Source organism: Excalfactoria chinensis, chromosome 2 (genome assembly GCF_039878825.1).
Source record: "Excalfactoria chinensis isolate bCotChi1 chromosome 2, bCotChi1.hap2, whole genome shotgun sequence".
NCBI lineage: Eukaryota > Metazoa > Chordata > Aves > Galliformes > Phasianidae > Excalfactoria > Excalfactoria chinensis.
In genome coordinates this window covers 13157391-13178377 of record NC_092826.1, presented here as the reverse complement: position 1 = coordinate 13178377, position 20987 = coordinate 13157391, and the positions used below count along the sequence as shown (strand labels likewise).

General features: G+C 44.9%; 1 protein-coding gene across 1 annotated transcript in view; it reads right to left on the bottom strand.

Moving 5' to 3' along the window:
• Positions 1 to 13945, bottom strand: part of SAMD12 (sterile alpha motif domain containing 12) — a 162906-nt gene extending 148961 nt beyond the window's left edge. The window contains exon 1 of the mRNA XM_072328068.1: positions 13807 to 13945. Within this exon, the coding sequence (XP_072184169.1) occupies positions 13807 to 13819 (13 nt within the window). The 5' untranslated portion in view covers positions 13820 to 13945. The remainder of the gene's footprint in view (positions 1 to 13806) is intronic.
• Between the last annotated feature and the right edge of the window lie 7042 nt (positions 13946 to 20987).

The following is a 20987-nucleotide window of genomic DNA, read 5'->3' as shown; positions in this document are numbered from 1 at the left end:
AGAACCCCCTTCCAATCCAGGCTGCTTGAGCAGGGCCTAGAAGCTAGATGTGGAAGATAATTGGTAAGGAACCGCATCCATAAAATAACCTAACTGTCTTCTGCAAGAATCCTGCCCAGCTGAATAGAAGGACTCTCTCAAACACCTTTGGTGTGTTAACACACCTCAGCAGCACCCACAAACACACAATGTCCATCTGTCAGCCCTCTTTCAGTGCTCATCACTGAGAATTCACAAAGCACAGCAGGCTTTCACTCCAGCTGGAAGATCACTTCAGCAGCAAGCTTTCTGTGAACTGCCCATCCCTTCCCCGGTGGGCTCTGAACAAAACACACTGGAGAGGAAGGTAGGATGAACAAGGAAAGCCTTCTAGGTTACAGCACCGGTTCGCTGTACATTACAGGGAACAAATGATCCAGATTTCTGATAACATGATATCATCACCTGGATGGCTTAAGAAATAAATGAATCAGGTGGCAAGATGCTGTTTGACTCTTAGCTTATCATTCCTTCAAGAGTAACAAATGTTAGTGCTGTTACAGCAATGCTTTATATTGTGCTCATTCAGGATACAGGAGAAAAAAATAAATTGGAGAGGCTGCTGGCAAATATATAAACCCCTATTACCTTTACATTGAAAAGAGCTGATTGTTTAAAAGAAGCATAGGCTGCCTCAGAAAATATTTTTTTCCTAGTTACTGATATTAGGCTAGGAGAAAAGGACAATTTTATTTTATTTTCTTTATTTATTTTCCATGGGGAGAAGGAAAGAGCTCATCTCTTCCTTTCTTTCTTTCTTTCCCCCCACTGCAGCCTTGGCTTACCTCTAAGCCTAGGCTGGCTGCATTCCTTCAGGAGGGCACACCAGAGCCTCAGCACAGGGAGAGGGCCAACACAGGAGGAACAACTGCGTAAGTGAGAATAAGCATAATTCCTGTCAGTTGACAAAGCTAACATCTCTTTGTCCTGAGCCATCGAAAGGTGGTCAGCTCAATAGAGCCTTTTCCAGTGTAACATCCAACTCTCAGCTACACAGAAGTAAAGAAGGGAAGATGCTTGCATGGTCTTATTTCCTGCTACTGCACAGAAATTCCATGTATCCAGCTCTATAGCAAGCAGAGATGGAACTCTTGTCTCTTTAAATGTGCACTACAAACCTTAATTGCTCTTTCAAGACTTGTTAAAAACAGGAAAAGAGGTCAAGGCTTGGTCAGTAAAAACATGCCCTCTACTTAAACTAGCACTTGATATAATTTCAACTTGATAAGACCAGCTCTAAACATCAATATTGGCTACACAGAGAGGTACAGGAGGGCTGACAGCTACGGGGATTGAAGTTCTCTAGGACCGAACCAAGCAGCTCTTACAGAGATCTCAATTCACTGACTTTATCACAACTGAACTTCTCCCATCTCAGCTGACTCTTCTTAATTGTAAAGCTCATCTCTTCTGGGAATTGACAGCATTCATCTGAAAAAAAGATTCTCTTTATATACAGACAAAGGAGTTTCTTGCTAAAATACTTGTCCAGACTCTTGCCTATTTTCTTCCTGCTCTTGGCTATTGTTAGGTCAACCCACCTACTGCATATTCAGGTCACTTCCCCATGCCACTGCCTTGACAATAACCCTACAGTCTCAGCACTTCCCTCTGACAGATAGAACCCACTTCAGCATTTCCAGCTCACAAAAATCTACAGAGACTCCTACTTTCACATCGCTACGAGCCTAACACTGTATCAGTAGTATCACCACATTTTGAAGTAGAACTTCTTCCAATATTCTTCCATAAATCATCCGTATGTTTCTGAAATACAATTCATCATCCAGTTTCATATCACTGAATATCTCCTTTGCCCTTATGGGAAAGGCCCACCAGTTCACCCTGTTCTGAAAACCCCACCTAAAAGCTGATCAGGTTTCCCCACAATTGTTACTTCGTGTGGACTGCAAGCCTTCTGTGGTGGGAACTTATTACTGTTGAGGAGAAAGGCTGGGTGCTCTGTACAGCCCAGCAACAAGCACATGATGAATGGTGTTGGCATACAACAACAAAGATCTACAGATAACATTTAGAAAACTGACTATTATTTAAAACAAAGGTACTTAAGTGCTCTTGTATGCCTGGCTCAGTGGTGGGGCTGAATCTACAGGAAAACAGCCACTTTTCCAATAACTTTGAAGAAAAGACTGCTTAGATCTGCCAAGTTATGAGAAGCAAAAACTGTGAGATAAGAGCAGGCTGGGCACCCCAAAGTGGGAAAATGACCACATCTGCCCAAAAAACTACAAAAGGAAATGAATAAATCCAACACAGTGTGTTTTCTCACGCACTAGAACGCAAACCCAAGCCCCTTCTGTGCAGACAGAGCAGGAAAATTCATTGCCCTAAAGAAGCTGCTACATAAGCAGAGCTCTGCACCCCCCCAGGTCCCTCGGGGCAGGTGTACGCAGCTCTAAGAAAGAGCTTGCAGGGCACTGCAAACACTCTGCCTTCCTAGCTGCCTTCCTCCCATACATGTCTGCCTCACAGACGGCAAGTGGCCAAGAAACAGATTGTCTGAACACGCCTGATGGTACACAAAAGTCACCAAGAGCCACAGTAAGCTATTGACATCTGGGGGGATGCCCTCCTTTTTACTTGAGGATGCTCTGTAAACCTTGTCCTGCAAAAGCCTGAGGGCTCTCTTCAAAAGACAGCCTTGATATATCCAGCTTTCTGCAGGGCCAGATGGGAAGTCTCAGTCTCTCCATCTGCGGGCTCCAGGCTTAGATGATCAAATCTACCATCAGCCGCTACCTCCGTGTGCTCCACTGCATCCCGTGTCAAATGTGTCTGAACTACCTGTTTCAGTGGGAATACTGCTGGCTGCTTCAAATCTTAAGCAGATCAATTAAGACTGCATTAAAGCAGATTTGGCAAAGAGCTCGAGTTACATGCAATAACAATTGCTCTATTCTGAAAAGTGATTGAGTAAAAATAGCATCTTCTTACTCATCTGCCGTGTTCTGTGTGCATCACAGTCATGTGCTAGCTTTTTCTCTTTGGAGACAAAAAGCAGGCACAGAAGAGACCCATCCAACCTCTACATTCTTAGAAAACGTTCTAATGTCAAATACTTGCAAATATGCAAGCTCTCTTTTATGTTCTCATGCCACAGGCTTGGCTGCACAATGCTAGGAGGTAAGTCCATACAAACCACTTACCATTCCCATCATAGAATGCCACTCCCTTAGAAAAGGACAGAAGTTAGTCCATACAGATGGAACACGAACAAACTCAGGTCAGACACAGCAAGGGCCCTATACAGGGGATCCAAGTATCAGAATCACAAAGATTGAACAGGTCTTTCCAGAAGAGAGCATCCAGCAAGACCTCAGAACAGCAGCTCTCACTAGACTTAACCTTTCCATTTTGGCTTGGTCCTTCAACTGGGTTGCTCAGCTGCAGGGAGGCATTCACATAGAAAACAAATTTCCAGACAGAGACCAATGCTCACATTGACCAAGTAAGTCAGAAGGATCTGCAGCTCTTCTCAAATTTCTGGAAGCCATGTTCATCTGTCTTCTCAATTTCCATTAGCCCATTACTTTGGACCAGCTAAAGCTGCAATCAAAGTCTCATATGAATCCAGCCTGCTACTTATGTCGCCATCTAGCAAATAGTGTAGGCAACCCACTGACAAACTGCCTTCAAGATCTTAGTGTTGCCCAGATCTGCCTACCTAGTGGCCAGCACATAAGTAGTATCCACACACAACCAAGAAGCCCAAGTCATTCAGGAGGGCTCACCAGAAACCTCTTTGAAAGCTGAAGTCCCAAAGGATTTTGCTAATGTAACACAGGCACCTAGCTATCTGCTTCTGTTGGTCAGCAGCAAAAATCACCATTAAGCAACTACAAATAGTCTGTGCCAAAAACCAGGGCTGAGCTGTGGGGAGTTTTGCAAAATGCTGCTCCTGATGAGCTGCACCAGGAGGCTCAGGTTCAACACTCACACATGGACAGCCAGACAAAGTGTAAAGTAACTGCAACTGTGGAATTACCCCCAAGGTACCAAGCCAAGCACCACTACACACCATTCTTGCTCAAACTACATTCCACGTGCTCCTGCATTTTTGACAACTTTCCTACTGGAAACTACCTGTTCATCTTTTATATGGCAATATCCACTTTCCATTTCTTATTCCTTAGTTTTGGCAATGATGCTAAACAAAGAGGTTTCTGTTCCACCTGCTCTTCAGGAAGCAGCCTGCACACTGTCACTACACCAGACAGGCCTTGGAGCCCCAGCAATGCAAGCTCTGCCTTTTGTAACAGCAACAGGACTGCATGATGAAAAGCAGAGACAACGGCTGAGCAGCCAAATTATTTCTGAAGCACTTTCTCATTCTTTTTTAATAAACGTACAATTGGTGCAAGCTGCTCTTGAATTCACACTAGCAACTGAGGCTCATTGAAAAACAGCCCAGTTCAGTGAATAAGACAGGTCTATCTCAAATCCAGCAAAGGTATAAGAAGAAGATAACACTGGCAAAGAAGGGGACTGGTGAGAACGAATTACCGCAGAGCAAAATGGATCTTAGATTAAAAATTAAAAAAGAATGCAGGTAAGACATACTGCATGCTTACAGAATCATACTGTGTATAACTGTCTGCAAAACAAATTAACAACCACTTTCATTCATTCAACAAAAGCATCCACCAGGCATCAACTGTCTGTCACCAGCTGACTGGTGCTAACTCCAGAGTCAATACCACTGTTTGTTGCCTGCTGATGACTTGACAGTGAACCTGGAGAGGGAGTAGATCAAAAAGAAATGCCGCAGTTGGGTGAGAAACAAGTCGTCAGTAGTTCCACTATTCCTGGAGAAAATGAGTCTCGTAGTCACCAGGTGAGTTCCTCCTGAATATTTCTGCTTCAGAGATCAGCTCGTCACAGTCCACCACAAACCAAGCCCGTGCAGCTGATTAAGCCCAGCTCAGATGCACATAAGTCAGTACTCCTGCATCAGAGGTGCACCATCCCAGTTGCACATCATTTATCTCTGCCTTTGCCCTGCTGCACTTAATGAAAGCTGGTTTCTGCTGAACACACGGAAATTCAGAGGCTGCTTTCAAACACCTTTAAGTTCTTCAAGGTTACCCCATCCCCTGTACACACAGGGAAACTGTCTAGAAACATCTTTCCTTCCCCCAGTTAAATCCTTCACCTCCTACTGCTTACTATACCACGGCATCCTACTCCCTCCAGCACCACAGCTGGTCCACATAGAAACAAACCATTAGATGAAAGCAGGAAATTATTTTGCCAGAGGGAGATCCAGGAGAGAGCTCCTATTTACACACATTAAAATTCTTCTTTCTTTTCTCTTCCGAAACAGCATTTTGAAAAGTCTGTTCCTTCCTTTTACTAGATTCTTTGCAGAGAAGCAAATCAACTCAACTAAAATCCCCTCCACCAAAAAGATAAACACAACAACAAACCCACAGCAAACCCACAGAAACAGAGCAGAGGAAAGCAAACACACAGGGGAATGGAGAAAAACAGTGATATTAGTGTTTGACTCAAGAGTATTAAGCTGCCAAGGTTCCATGTTAGATAGGACTACACTAAAGAAAGGCTACGGTCCATGCTGAATATCTTCCTCAAGCCCTGTTCCTATTCACAGAATTATAGAATGGCCTGGGTTGAAAAGGACCACAATGATCATGCAGTTTCAACACCCCACCCCCACTATATGCAGGGCCTCCAACCACCAGACCAGGCTGCCCAGAGTCACATCCAGCCTGGCTTTGAATGCCTCCAGGGATGGAGCATCCATAACCTCCTTGGGCAACTTGTTCCTGTGTGTCACCACCCTCTGAGTGAAAAACTTTCTCTGAATATCTAACCTAAACCTCCCCTGTCTTAATTTAAAACCATTCCCCCTTGTCCTGCCACTATCCACCCTTGTAAACAGGCATTCTCCCTCCTGTTTAAACACTCCCTTCAAACACTGGAAGACCGCAATGAGGTGTCCCCAGAGCCTTCTCTTCTCTAAGCTAAACAAGCCCAGTTCCCTCAACCTTTCCTCGTAGCCACATACAAGGGGGAATTCTTGCTGTCCAAAGTCAGGAATATGCTCTTTAAAGCCAAGTTTAATTGATGGATAGATGATGTCAGTGATAGCAACTCCCTTACCATCCACTTTGTAGCCCTTCTGTCACAGAATGCCTCTGGTGAGAGAACGAGACCATTGTGCAGAGACGAGGGAACAATATTAGTGGTTTGTGCCACGGGCAGGTAAGGGTAAAGTATATAGAGCAGATCTGTTTCAGGCTCTCCAAATGTTTGTTGGACTGGACCATCTTCCATTCACTCTGGCACTGCAGTACAGCAGCTTCCATCTCTATCTGCTATGGGGAACCAGCATTTTCCAGGACGCCATTTCTACAGCTGCAGCTTAAAGCGAGGCCCTACTTCTATTTCCTCCCCAGTCCCATTGGCTTGATATAGCAGGCAGTTCCTGTTATGGTACAGTATCAATTTTTATGTAGCTTCCTTTTCCCAATATACACCTTACACGTTGCCATCTGTTCAGATTCTCGCAGCTCAGCGTCCAACTCACAACCTCCTCCCTGTCTTTCTGGGCTGCCCTGAACCAATCCTCCTCTTGGTTATTCACTGCTCCTGTAGCAAGTTATTCTGAATGCACACAGGATGAGCTAGACTTTCTCAGTGAAGCGTTCAGGAAGGCTCAGACAAAGTCTAGCTCTGTATGCTTAAGGGAAGTATGTATGACTTAATTTTTCCCTGGCAGGTTAAGAATGGCCTAAGGTTGAAGGCTGTACCCAAGGCAGTGGGTTAGAAACATACTTTTTTTAATTACTTTTATCCTTAAAAATCCAATGCCTGCTTTGTGAATTAGATCCATCTTCACCTTCTCCAAACAATTCTCTTCATGGCCATCTCACTTTCAGGCTAAGGAACCTTCCCTCAAAGCACACCCCAGATCTCTAAGCAGCTGAACACCCTGTTATGTTCTATTTCCAGTCTTTTTTGGGGTGTGGCAAGCAAAACTGCACAGAGGGTTCAAAATAGAAGAACAATATGCAATTATTTTTTCTAAAAACGAACAAAAAATACCCCGCGTTTCTTGCTTTGTTTTGAGCTCTTCCTCATATTTCTATTTGTTATTTTGATGAACAACAACCAGATGGTTACAGAAGACTTCGAGATTACTCAATTTTCTGGCCCTCCTCTCCATCTTTGCCTTTGGCACATTTCAGAATTACATTCTCTGCGTGCTTTGAGCAAATAATTGAATGATGAGTTGTTCAGCTGTTTATCTTCAAGACTAAATAGCTGCATCCAGTCAAAGGCAACACCTTTCATGAGAAATAGCTCACAATGGGACTGCTCAGACTAACCTCTGAGGATCTCTTTTTCACAGAATGGGGAGCCCTTGCTTCAAAGACAGCATCCTTTGAGCAAGAAGAGTGAACAGAAAGGTGAGACAGGGCAGCATCCCTGACCTAGAAACTCAATGTGCAGGGCACAGAGCAGCAGCCCTCTAACACCTCTGCAAGCTAACTTTAGCACTTCGGAAGTCCAATTGACTAAACAGTAACTGAAAGCAATCTCCAGACAGTTACATTTGCACTCACTGTAAGCCTTGGAAGATGTTTTGGATATAATCCTCTCTGGTGTTATCAGATGAAAAACCTGCACCTATCTGCAATTCTGACACCACCCAGCTATAGTGCCTCACCTACAGTGCTTCTCACTGCTGTTCTCCTCCCATAACCCCTGTGACCAAGAAGCCCTGCAGACTCCAAGACAGAGGCTCTATATAGCTTGCCCTGGCCTCACACACTAAGGAACAACATGACACAACCTCCTTTATTTACCTACTTTACTTGGACATCTCAGAGGAAAAAAGAAAACCTCAAGAAATTCCATTTGATAAGTTCCATTTAAGCAATAAATATTCCCTTCATTCATACATCATCATCACTACCACTATATAAGTTTTATCCTTGTGTTGGGATTCCATTGCATTGAAACAGCCAATTTATATCAATGTATGTTCTCCCAAAGCTATGGAATCTTCAAGACATTTTCAAGGCTAAGAACTACCACTCATGGACTTGTATCTACATTAGTTGACTTGAAAGCACTTCTGAGTTTTCTGGTACACTCTTATGCTGCAATCAGATCTCATCCAAAGAAAACACAGCCAGGCACCAAGGCTAAATATCTTGATTCCTGTCTTACACGGGTTCACTTCTGAAAGGAGGTAGAGGAAAATGACTACAAACCTGCAATCACTTACCACTCAGTCTAAATACACCCAAAGAGACTTTAGCATAAAGCCATTTTCTGCAGCCACAACTTAATTTTGGGCTATCTGATTGCCACAATGGAATGCACCTCCTGAACGTCAGCTTGCAGTCTCTCCCTGTACGATACCCAAGTAGAGTACCTGCTCAAGACGAAAACTTGCAGTCCAAAACAGACTTTTGGCTTTAATTCGCTACAGTATTCCTCTGGAAAAGGATTGCTAACTCTCTGTCTTAACACAAATGCAATGAACTGTGATGGAGTTGACTTTTCCAAGGCAGAACTCAGACAAGAAAGACCTAAGCAGTGGTTCAGTGCAGGGGAGCACTTGGCCACCAAGCTACACGCATACTTGAGTGAGGACACAAATGGAATCCCTGTCTCCTGAAGTTGTGCTGTTGCTGAGCTAGATAGAAGGGTATGGATGTTACAGACCAACAAAAGGGCTGCCAAATGAAAGGGGGTGAGAGAACCGCTCTGTTCCGGTCTAGTATCTCCTAACTGCTGATGCACTGTTACAATTAATTGTCATTAAGTTACACTGAGAAACAGCACAAAGTCTGCAGTTCAGGTGTACTGCCTGTCCTGTGTATCCCAGTCCTACCAACCTCTTCTGCTACACCTCTGGTCCTGCTCATCTCCTCTGTCACAATCTGCAATCCAGATGGAAAGGTAGAGACACATATCAGCCCTGTCTCCCTCAAGCTAAGGAGTGGTTAGAAACTATTACAGAAAACAAGAGCAATGGAGGCAAACTATTTTTGAATGACAGGGTCTGTGACTTCTTTGCTCAGCAGGCAATTAAGTGTGCTGAAAACCCATCTGTTCAATCAGATTCCATGGAAACTTAGGTGTGTATGCATTTAATCCGAGCCTAGACTGGGTCTAGGAATAAGGCAATGTTGAATAACTGAACACTTGTTGAGACTGCTGTACGTTGGAGCACACCCTAGAACAGCACTACACTAAAATTTGCTTCAGTGCTGTCTTTCTGATGGCCCTGAACTCACTTTAACATTCTCAGCAGTGTTGGCTTTGCAAATTATGAACTTAACATATCTCAAGTCTATGAAGAAACACACAGCATCACTTGGAAGGCCAATTGCATTCTGGGCTGCATTAAAAAAATGGGGGGCCAGCAGGGAGAGGGAGGTGATTGTCCCCCTCTACTCAGCTCTTATGAGGCCCCATCTGCAGTACTGTATCCAGGCCTCCAAAGGACATAGAGCTCTTGGAGATGGTCCAGAGGAGGGCCACTAAGATGATCAGAGGGCTGGAGCACCTCTCCTATCAGGAAAGGTTGAGGGAACTGGGCTTGTTTAGCTAAGAGAAGAAAAGGCTCTGGGGAGACCTCATTGCAGCCTTCTAGTATTTGAAGGGAACATATAAACAGGAGGGGAAACAACTGTTTACAAGGGTAAATAGTGACAAGGGGGAATGGTTTTAAACTGAGACAGGGGAGGTTTAGGTTAGAGATTAGGAAGAAGTTTTTCACTCAGAGGGTGGTGACACACTGGAACAGGTTGCCCAAGGAGGTTGTGGATGCCCCATCCCTGGAGGCATCCAAGACCAGGCTGGATGTGGCTCTGGGCAGCCTGGTCTGGTGGTTGGTGACCCTGCACATAGCAGGGGGGTTGAAACTACATGATCAATGTGGTCCTTTTCAACCCAGGCCATTTTATGACTCTGATTATCTGCTGGAGCTGACTAAGCCCCAAAGGCTTTCCACCCAGTCAAATTGCTAAAAATCAGGACTGCTTGGACAGATGCTGCTTACAGGCTGAAGATAACTTCAGTCCTGCTGCATTTAACCTCGGCTCCATACCCCAGAACTGTCCCATGTCCTGTAAGTCTCCAGTCTCCTTCAAAATCCCCAGGGGACAAGGCCAGTGTCTGTCATTTTATGTCAGCAAGTCACCACTTCTTAGTGAAAAATGTTCTTTGGTAGGCAGATCCAGTGCCTCAATAGCACAAGAAGAGCCATAGTACAATAGAGAACTTCGTTTCTCATCAGCTTTCAGGAGGAGACTAGCAGTGAACAAACACCTATACTTTCCACAGGCTATGCACAGAAGTAAAGACATTAGACTAACCTTCACTAAATGTTTTCTAGGAAACAATTCCCTAATATAATTAACATTTTTGCTCAGGAACTTCAAAGATACCACAGGTCAGAGCTGCAGGAGATGGGAAAGAACTGTGTGGGATTATCTGCAGGCATACATTATCGGGTGGGTGCTGTCAGCCTCTTTCTTTCCTGTGCAATAAGCATTGTGGGGGAAATCACCGTGTCTTTCTTCCCCTTTACCTCTGCTGCAGAAGAGCAAAAAAAAATAAAATAAAATAATAATATTTCTGAGAACACTGTCGCAGGGATCAAAAGCCTTTTTCTACAGGCTCTGACCTAGTTCTTTCATTCTTACTAGAGGGAAGAAAACACTTAAAGGAACATTGTCAAAACTGTTAGGTTTAAAAATAGGCTTACCTTGGCAGTGCTCCCATCTAGATGGGCTCATACTAAGGAGCACAGGCTCCTTCCCCATGCAGACACTGATACATTCATCCATCCAAAGCACTGGTACACTGCAGCCCAAAGGACTACCCAGCCCACGCACTCTCTTCTGAGACAAATACAGTGACCCACATTCCAACTCCATTTTGGCTGAATCCCTCTCAACCTCTGCTCAGGTATGTATATCATGGAACTGCCAGAGAACTCTAGAATCCTCCAGATTCCTATTTCATATTTGCAAATCTATCCCTGTCAACTATCCTGGTAAAAGATTTGTTTTCTTTAAGTAAACTGCTAGATATTTGTTGCCATAACCAAACTCCAGCAGTTCACTCGAAGACAGCACTGAAAACAGTCGAATTTGAGGAAGATTTCAACAGGTTGTTAACACAAAATCAGACTCTTTCAAAGATTCTCCACAAGCTAAACATCACAAAGTGTTTTCATTACAGCCACATAGGGCATTTCTGAACTGAAAGGGGAAAAACTGTCCCTGGGTTCGTGGCTGCAGCTGAGGAATGGGCGTTTTCCCCAGAACAATAGCAGGGGCAGAGCTGGACAGGCAGCGGATGCTGGCTCCAGCAGGAACTGCCATGCTCCAGGACCTGTGGTTCCCTCATGCCCCAGGGACATAACCTTCTCTGCCAGCTGTGTGCCAGACATGAGTCCATGCAAGAAGTGGGTTGGCCCAGCAGTGTAAAAGCCTTGTGGACCTAAAAATAACTGAAGACCCAGGAAGCCCAACCAGGAAGGCTACACAACCTTACTTAAGCCAGGTTTTCAGGGTTTTCCTTATTCCCAAGCTTCTAGAGCTGATGCACAGAAGGTTATGCCCTCAAGTTCCCAAGCAGCAAAGCAGGAAAACATTTCCTCCCCCCTCCCGCCCCCCAACAAAAGCAAACAAATCAACTAGAAAAAAGAAACAAAACAGTTTGTGTTTCCTGACTCTAAGACATTTTGAGTTCAATAAACTGGCATTTTTCTACAAAACTCTTCAATTTCAAAGAGTTCTACAGCAGCTTGACTTTTGATAGAGCACGATCCAAACGCTGCAGTGACAGGAGCCATTAGAGACAAGTAAACTCAGCTTCCCTAAGTTCCGCGTGTTACCTGCCAAGAGGCACAGTTCACAGAAAGAGCAGAGCCCACACCCAGGAGCTCGATACCGTGGAGCATGCATTAAGATAAAAGCATGCTTTTAAGCACCTTCAACAAAGACGTGTGGTCCCAAAAGAATCCCAGGGATAAGAACATAGATTTGCATGAACTATATTCACAGAAAGTAGTCACAGCCACCTGTGCTGAAGAAGTAAGTGGTCATCTGCTTGTACTAATGTGAGGGGCACAGAACTGTACAGCAGTCCAAAGGCAAAATAATTGAGGGATGAAAATCAAAACGAGGGAAAAGCAGCATGTACAAACAAGAAGGAATATTCTGAGAGCCCACAGAAGGGATGCATCTTGGAGAGAGGAAGTGGGAAGAAGGGGTTAAAGAGGAAACAAATCCCAAATTGTCTCAAGAGGAAGGAGAGGCACTGCTTCCCAAAGGTTTAGCAGAGCTTTTCTTCATTAATATTTACAAAGCTTTTAGAGCCTGAGACGGAAGGCACTGCAGATACGACAGGAATTATTTCAGACCTAAAAAAAAATCTAGCAAACAGACTGACGAGGACTTCAAGTGAATAAAGAAGGATGACATTAGAGAGCACACCGAAATAGGGGTTGCTACTAGCATGTGAGCCATCTGGTGCATGGCAGCCCATTTCACTTACTTACCCGCTATCAGGCACGCATCCTCAGTTCACATAGTTAAGTTTTTGCCACAGGATGAGAAACACTTCCACTCCAGATCATTGCCTTCTTTCCATCATTATACATCATTACAACCAAAATATGTTATTCAGGAAAGCACACTGAGCATAAAGAATCTGCATGTCTTCAAGAGAAGCTGAAAACTTAGGATGGACAACTTCAGATGAACACAGACATCTACTGTGACACAGTGTTTTGTTCACCTTCACTGGAGCTTGCTTAGCAACTTGGTTTACAAGGATGTTACTGCCTTCAGCAGGCCCAAGTTTCAGCTTGACCCTCATTTGTGCTGCTCATTTCAGTGCTTAAGACAGCTTCAGCATCACTGTCACAATGTGGTATGCAGACTCAGATGGAAGCACAGATCTCAGCCCACCTGAGAGGAGCTGAAGGAAGCACAGATCTCAGCCCACCTGAGAGGAGCTGAATGAAGGCTGCTTGAAATTGAGCACAACCCCCCCCCCCCCAAAAAAAAATGATATACCCCAAATTATGCATAGGAGGAGCACAGGTGGCTCCTTCTCACACTCTATACCTCTAGAACTGTCCTGCAGTCACAGCAGAAAGCAAGATGGGACCTGAAGCCAAGAATTCTCAGTGCCTCAGGGAAAACTGAGAGAAGTTCAGAAGCAGCCAGCAAGAGAGGACTGCCATGTCCCATCCACCCGGCCACATTCCTCCCTTAACACCCCAAAAGGAACAGGACCACGCGCCTAACACGCTGCAGGAGCCGGCACCCAAGGGGTGACCCCGCCGGCAGCACCCCGGGGCAGGGCACCGCGCCAGGAGCAGGGCTCGGCCCTGGGCTTCGGGGGCCGAGGGGAGAGGGAAGCGGGCACGCAGGCTCGGGGCCCCGGGCTCGCGGCCTCAGGGCACGGCGGGAGGCGACGAGGGCCGGAGCTGCTGCGGAGAGAGGCGGCGGAGCTCCGCCGGGAGCGGCGGGCCCGGAGGGGAAGTTGCCGGGCTGCAAGCGCCGGGCCGGCCGGCCGGACAGGAGAGGCGAGGCGGGCGTCAGATCGGGGCCGGAGCCCCGGGGCCGCCCCCTCACCCTGCGCCCGGTCGGCCCGGGCCGGCCCCGCCGCAGGTGAGAGCCCGGGGGAGGAGACGGGGGAGGGACCCCGAGGGGGGACGGCGATCTGGGGACGCGGAGCCCTTACCTTCCACCGCCATCCTCCCGGCCTCGCATAGTGCGCCGGCCGCCGATACGGCGCTGCCCCGGCCGCCCCCCCGCCCGCGCGCGGGCTCGGCTCATCTGCAGCCGCCGCGATCAACCTGCGGCTCCCGCTGACAGCCGGGCGGGGCCGCTCCGCCCAGCGGCAAGCCGGGAAATGTAGTCCGGGGCCTGGCCGCCCACACGGCACGGCCAACGCGCGGCCCAGGTGCCGTTCGGCCCGAGACCGAAGAGGCCTTTGAGGGGTGTCGGGCGACTCCGTCCAGTGCGGGTTGGAGAGCGGGGGGTGGGCACCGGGCCCGCGGTGCAAGTGTGGCCTGGCAGGTGCCCAGCCTGAAGATGCAAAGTGCTGCCTTGCTGCCCTGCATCACGCTGCTCTCCCTACCACCCCGTATCCTGTCCCACACGGACAGGTTACCCAAATTCTCAAACAGTGAGGGAGATTAGCAGCGCAGTAACTGAGCCTCGAACTGCTGAAGAGCTTGCTACTATCCTTGTGGTCTGCCCTGAGATGTTTGCTGTCTGAAAAGCAGAGCTGCATTTCTATCCTGTTTTAGTGTTGAGATATCAGAAACATTTTGAAGGTAATTCTCCCTCAAAAATACTTTGTTTGTTTGTTTTGTTTTGTATTAATGCATCAACAGGTATTATTCTACATGGAAAGAACCTGTGAGCTCCTCCACCCATGAAAGTCATTAGTAAAACCAGGAGGACAATAGCCGAGGAACTAAGTGTACGAGGGCATGCCTTGTACAGATAGAGCATGGCATTTCACACTTTCTTTTGATGAAGGAACATTATTCAAGGCAGGTTAGTTTTGCAAAATTGGCTTCAGTGAGTTCAAATTGGAGTGCAAGATGATGCGATGTGCAAATGAGCAAGGTCTTCATAAAACCCAGGAATTCTGACATTCCTGAAATATTGAAAGTAATTAAAATAAAGCTAAGTCTTCATTTTATGGAGGAAAACTAGAAACTAAGCAGCATAGCCTAAATGCTCAAGTTTTTCATGAACCTTCCTGTGACCAACATTGCCTTGAAGAACTGGCTTGTTCTTTGCTCTCATATGCAGTTGAACTACTAACCTTTGTGTTGTGTATGAGTCAAGATACACGCTGCCTGGAGCATGCCTTGTCTTTCATGTATCTGCAAAGTGGTATGCATAGTCACAATGCATTATCAGCGATAATTAAGTGGATATGCAGATTCCCAAGCACTAATTAAAAGGATATGCAGTCTCCCAAACGCAACAGAATCACACACCAAATCCCAGCTGATGCATGAAATGGATTGTTGCTCCTGTACTTTCTGCCAGATAACGGGCTGTTCTTGGGTTTCATAGTGTACAAACATGTTACCCACAACCTTCAGCACCTTTTTCTTCACTGTACAAAGTTTTGTGATCTTGGTGACATTTTTTGTTAAGCTAATGTATACTACTAATCATTAATATTTTATTTAATCATGACAATATTTGGAGGGAAGTTAGTGTAATTATCTGGCTAACCAGCATGGCTTCACCAGGGGCAAATCCTGTTTGACCAACCTAGTGGCCTTTTGTGATGGTGTAACTCTGTCAATGAACAAGGGAAGAGCCACTGACATCATCTGTCCCAACTTCAGTAAGGCCTTTGGCATGGTACCTCACAATATCCTTCTCTCCAAATTGGAAAGATATGGATTTGATAGGTGGATTGTTCAATGAACGAAGAACTGTCTGCAGGATTGAGTCCAGACAGTGGTGGTCAGTGTCTCCAATGGCTCCGCAGATGAGTCATGAGTGGTATCCCCCAGGGGTCAGTGCTGAGACCAATACTCTTTACTATCTTCATCAACTACACTGACAGTGGGGTTGAGCACACCCTCAGCAAGTTTGCTGATGACACCAAGCTGAGAGGTGGGATTGATATGCCTGAAGGATGTGGTGCCATCCAGAGGGACTTAGGTTTGAGCAGTGGGGCCAGGTAAACATCATAAGGTTTAGTAGATCCAAGTACAAGGTCTTGCACCTAGGTCAAGGCAACCCCCATTACCAATACCAGCTGAGGGGTGAAAGTATTGAATACAGTTCTGTTGAAAAAGATCTGGGGCTACCTGTTAATGAGAAGCTGGACATGAACCAGCACTGTGCCCTCACAGACCAGAAGGCCAACTGTATCCTGAGCTGCATCAAACGAAGCGTGACCAGCAGGTAGAGGGAGGTGATCCTGTCCCTCTGCTCTGCTCTGGTGAGGCCTCACCTGGAGTACTGTGTCCAGATGTGGAGTCCTCAGTATAGAACAGACATAGACCTGCTGGAGTGTGTCCAGAGGAGGGCCACAAAAATAATGCAAGGGATGGAATACCTCTTCCACAAGGACAGGCTGAGAGAGCTGGGGCTGTTCAGCCTGGAGAAGAGGAAGCTCTGAGATGATCAGAGAGCGGCCTTTCACTATCTATAGGGGAGTTACAGGAAAGAAGTCTTTAGCAGAGTCTTTAGCAGGATCTGTGATGACAGAACAAGGGGAAATGGCTTCAAGCTCAAAGAGGATAGGTTTAGGTTGGATACAAGGAAAAAGACTTTTACAGTGAGGGTGGTCTTTAACAATGTGGTGGGAAAAGTCTTTTTCCAGTGAGGCACTGGAACTGGTTGCCTAGTGATGTGGATACCTCATCCCTGAAGACTTTCAAAGTGAGGCTGGATCAGGCCCTGAGCAACCTGATCTAGCTGTGCATTTCCCTGTTCATTGCAGGGCAGTTGGACTAGTTGGCCTTTAATTGTCCCTTCCAACTCTAAGGATTCTATGATTCTAACATATACGGGAAGCATTGCTTTCTTGGTTAGAATGAGTTAGAAGCCATACTATGAATAAATCAAGGCTCAGAGTTCAGGTGGTGTGGATGGGGAAAGCTGGAGTCTGCTTCCTTTAGTATGCTGAATTTCTGACTGCATTTCAGCAATGGGCCCTGAGGACATCCCCAGTGAGTACAGTTTTACTAAGCCCTTTAAAAGCCCTGTAATTTTTAATTACAGCTTTGTGCCTGATGAAGAACAGCAAAATTATGGCTGTGACTAGACAGCAAATAGGGCATGACAGATGTTGAAAGGTATAGTTTTTGAAACTTAATGTTACATGATAGCTAGTGAAACCTAGTATTTAACAATATCTAAAAGCATCAAAAAACATCTACAATTCTGGCCAAGACTAGGCAAATTGAAATTTAATGTATGTCACTCATTAGTGAAAAGAGGATGTAAATTGATTCAATTAATACATGGTGAAGTACAATCTGTTTTGAGCATAGCCTTCAAAAACATCAGTGAGAGCTAGCTAACTTTCTAAAAACATCCTACTAAATTATAGAGTAGAAAACGACCAGCTTTCTCAGCTCAGAAAGAGCTTTCTAATCACACTTCCTTGCTTCCCTTTTTACCTTGACTCTCTCCAGATATATTTCCTCTAAACTTTCTCTTAAAGGTATAGCAAACTTCCTTAAAACAGACTGTCACAGCAGAAGTCCGTCTCCTGTATATTTTTCTCTAGGTCTCCAGATGAAATAAGCAAAAACTCCATTGCCATTCACATTATTTCTAGGTAGGACTAAAACCAGCTAATGTTAAGTGAAAGTGCATTCATCAACAGTGCAACTCTACTAGAAGAAGAGGGTAAATGAAATCACTGAACTTGTATACATCACTACACTGCCATCCATCATCAATTTTCTTTTTTTTTTTCCCCCCCTTCATCTTACAGCAAGCCAAGTCCTTAAGACTTAAGCATCCCTTTGTGCTGTGAAGTAATTTATGCACAACAGTTAAATTCTCAGTCATCTTCAACTGATGACCTTGGTAGTGAGGGAGTTCTGCCACGTAGGTGTGACTCAAGTGTAATTAACTCTTTTGGGTGCCCAAACACATGCATAGAGCCATCTTTTAGCAACAGCTGAACAAAGATCTGAAAATCAAGAACCTCCAGTCGTACACCAAGTACTTCCATCTCTGAGCAGCATCACAGCATCATGGAGTAGGACATGGAGCTTGAGACCTTCAAAGGCCCCTTCCACTCTGAATTATCCTGTACTTTTACCAGTGTTGGAACCACCCTGATCTAGCTATGTCGTAAAAAGCAGTGATTTACCTTCCCACCCTCTGCTGCTAAATTTTGCCTGCAAAGGCCTTTCTTTGTGCTTGAAAACTAACCTGGAAAAAGACTGGTGAGTATTACCTCTAATAGTTACCTTTTATTATTCACTGTATCGTTGCCCATATCCATGTGCTAACAAGTGGAGCATAGTTTCTTCTCATGGTTTGAAAAGTCTATGGGCTTTTACAGTGCACCATATTATAAATCAATTTCATCTTACCTGGTGCAGGTTAACATCCCCCCACTGATGTTCCCTCAGGATTCTCTTTCCTCTCTGGGCATTCACAGCTTCCTAAGCTTGGTTGAAAGGAGACATGTCAAATTCTACAGCTTTTGCAAAAGACTGTGGCCAACTCAGCTCATGTTGACTGAAGCAGACGAAAGTTTGACTGCATGGGGGTCAGCCATGGTGCTAGTGATGAGGAATTGAGGAGAGTAATGTTTTCAGATGGGAGATCTACAGCTGGATGTTCATCAGCTTACCTTTCTTTTCAGTGAGGCACCCATTACAGTTAATGGTCTGGCTGGACTGTGAGTCTGATCTCCACAAAGATCTATATATACTTCACTTGTGTCTGTATTTTCAAGAGATCCAAAATGGCTTAAGACAAATATTGGTGGTAAAACAAACATTATGGGTAAGAATGAAGAAGTACAAAGAGGATCTGTATGCATATATTGAAATCTCCTCCTATCTTCCGAGCTCTATGACTTGCTGTACTTCAGGGCTCCAGAGAAAATCACATATGGACTGTGCTTCCTTTTCTTTGCTGTGCATAAATAGCAGCTGGTGCAAAGAAAGTTCAGAATGTGCCAGGACTGGGAGGAGGTTCCTATACTAGGTGCATAATGACTAGAAGATTATATTAAATCCTTAGCTTTCCCCATCAGAGGAAAGGCAAAGTAATGCTCTTCAGACCAATGCAGAGCTTGGCAGTTTCAGTACTGGAGATCAGTGATTGAGACTTATGGTTACTTGAAAAAATGCCCGGGTCCCTTTTTCTCAGAGAAAAGTAGAACAAACTGCTCTAATGGCTCTCCATTGGAAAGAGTAAGCTACTGAGACATAAGCCTTAAGAATTCTTCTTAAGAAAATGAAAGGGCCAGACCTAATAGATAATGTGTATATAGACAGAGATAGACATTTCTGTGAAACAGTCTCTTGTAGCTGGTCCATGTGACTGGTCAGCAGACTGAGTCAATACAGTTGGATATCTTGTTTAAACAACACTGCTTTCTGCTATTATTTGCAGAACTGCAACTTGGTGTGGGCAGAACCAGCTCAATGCTCTCGGTAACCCACAGTTACAGAAGCATGGAAGTGGTGCTGCTGGAAGGCAGCTCTGGAGACCGCTGAGACTAAAAGCCTTTGCTCAGAGCAGGGGCAGCTACAGCAGACTGCTCAGAATTGTGTCCAGTCAGGTTTGAATACCTCCAGGGATGGAGACTGTACATCCCCTCTGGGCAACTTATGTTACTGTTTAATCACTCTTCAAGGTTTCTTAATTGTACTTGGAATTTCCTGTATTTCAGTTTGTGGCCGTTGATAACTCAACAGTTGTGCCCCATTGTTGTCTGCTGAGGTATACCATTGGCAACTGGCTTTTAAACAGACTTTGTGTCACCAATCACAACACTTCAAGCCCAGTTTTCAGTCTAGGTTATCATCTTCTCATCTAGTCTGTACTTCATCAGTTTTTCTGAAAAGGTTTTATGAGACACAGTGTTGAAAGCCTTGGCAACTTCAGGATTAATAATATCCACCACCCTTCCCTTGTCCGTTACATTGGTCTTTTAGTCATGGAGGTCTATCAGGTTAGTCAGGCATGATTTCCCCTCTGTAAATTGGTTTTGACCATGAATTCCATCCCAAAGGCATCCCCATCCTAACTATAATTGGAAATGTTTTCTGGTATTCGTTGCTCCACCACCTTTAGAGGGACTGAGGTGACAGTGTCTGGCTTGTTGTTCTCCAACACACTGATTTTGTATGCACTGACATTTCTGTTGTGGAGCCTCAATGAGCTCAGATCAGTAACACACACATGCACTCTTCCTAATAGGCAGCTAGAGACTTTTACAGTTATGCAAAATAGATTTGAATTCATATTGGTAGCTTTTGGCACAGGTGGAAATAATAACTGAGGAAACTTTAGGTAGCATTATCATAGCTTTTCTAGATCTCCTCAGAGAAATATACGTGAACCTGTGCAGTATGGGACATGTACCAGTGTACTGAGCGAATCTTAAGCATAATCTGTGCATGCACATTAGGGTATACTGAGCATGGTACAATCAGACTTCTGTTCAGAATATTCCACTGCAACAGTCACTGTGGACCAATCACACTTGGGTCAAATGACTGGACAATGACCAAAAAGAGTGTAAATGGGAAATTCCCAATATACTGAAGACTTGCCATGGGAAATGTGGAACACAGAGCTCGGAGCTGACCTTTAAAAACAATAACATTTGTCACCTACCTCAGTACCATCAGAATGAAGCTATAAGTAATAACCGATATTGCATAGACTTCAGTGCAATAACATAATTTATGTGTTCTTCTGAAGGTGAGAGCTAAAATAAAAATGACCTCTTTCTCTAAAACTCTTTTATGTGCAGGATTTAGATGGAAGCAGATGTGTTATTGAAGATAATAATAACTTGATAATGATGAGAGCTGATAACATCTTAGTATGATGACCTTTACCTGCTCGTGAATGGCTCAGCACAGAGTTGAAAAAAAAAATCAAGTAGTTGGTGGTGATTTGTGAGCATTTATTAAGGCAAATCAGATAATTGCACTTAACATAACAGATGGCTTGTGTTTCCCAAAGTGCTTTTATTTCAGAGCAATAAGGTGACTCAGAAACTCAGTGGGATGTTAGGGCCATGAGTTGTATTGCCTCACACCTCACATAGTGAAATTCCCAGCACAGAGGAGGGGAAGGTCCAATTTAGAAGGATTTTAACACTGTTACTATGCAAATATCAACTGTTATCAGCAATGCAAAGCATTACAGCCCTGTTCCATTTCTTACGTT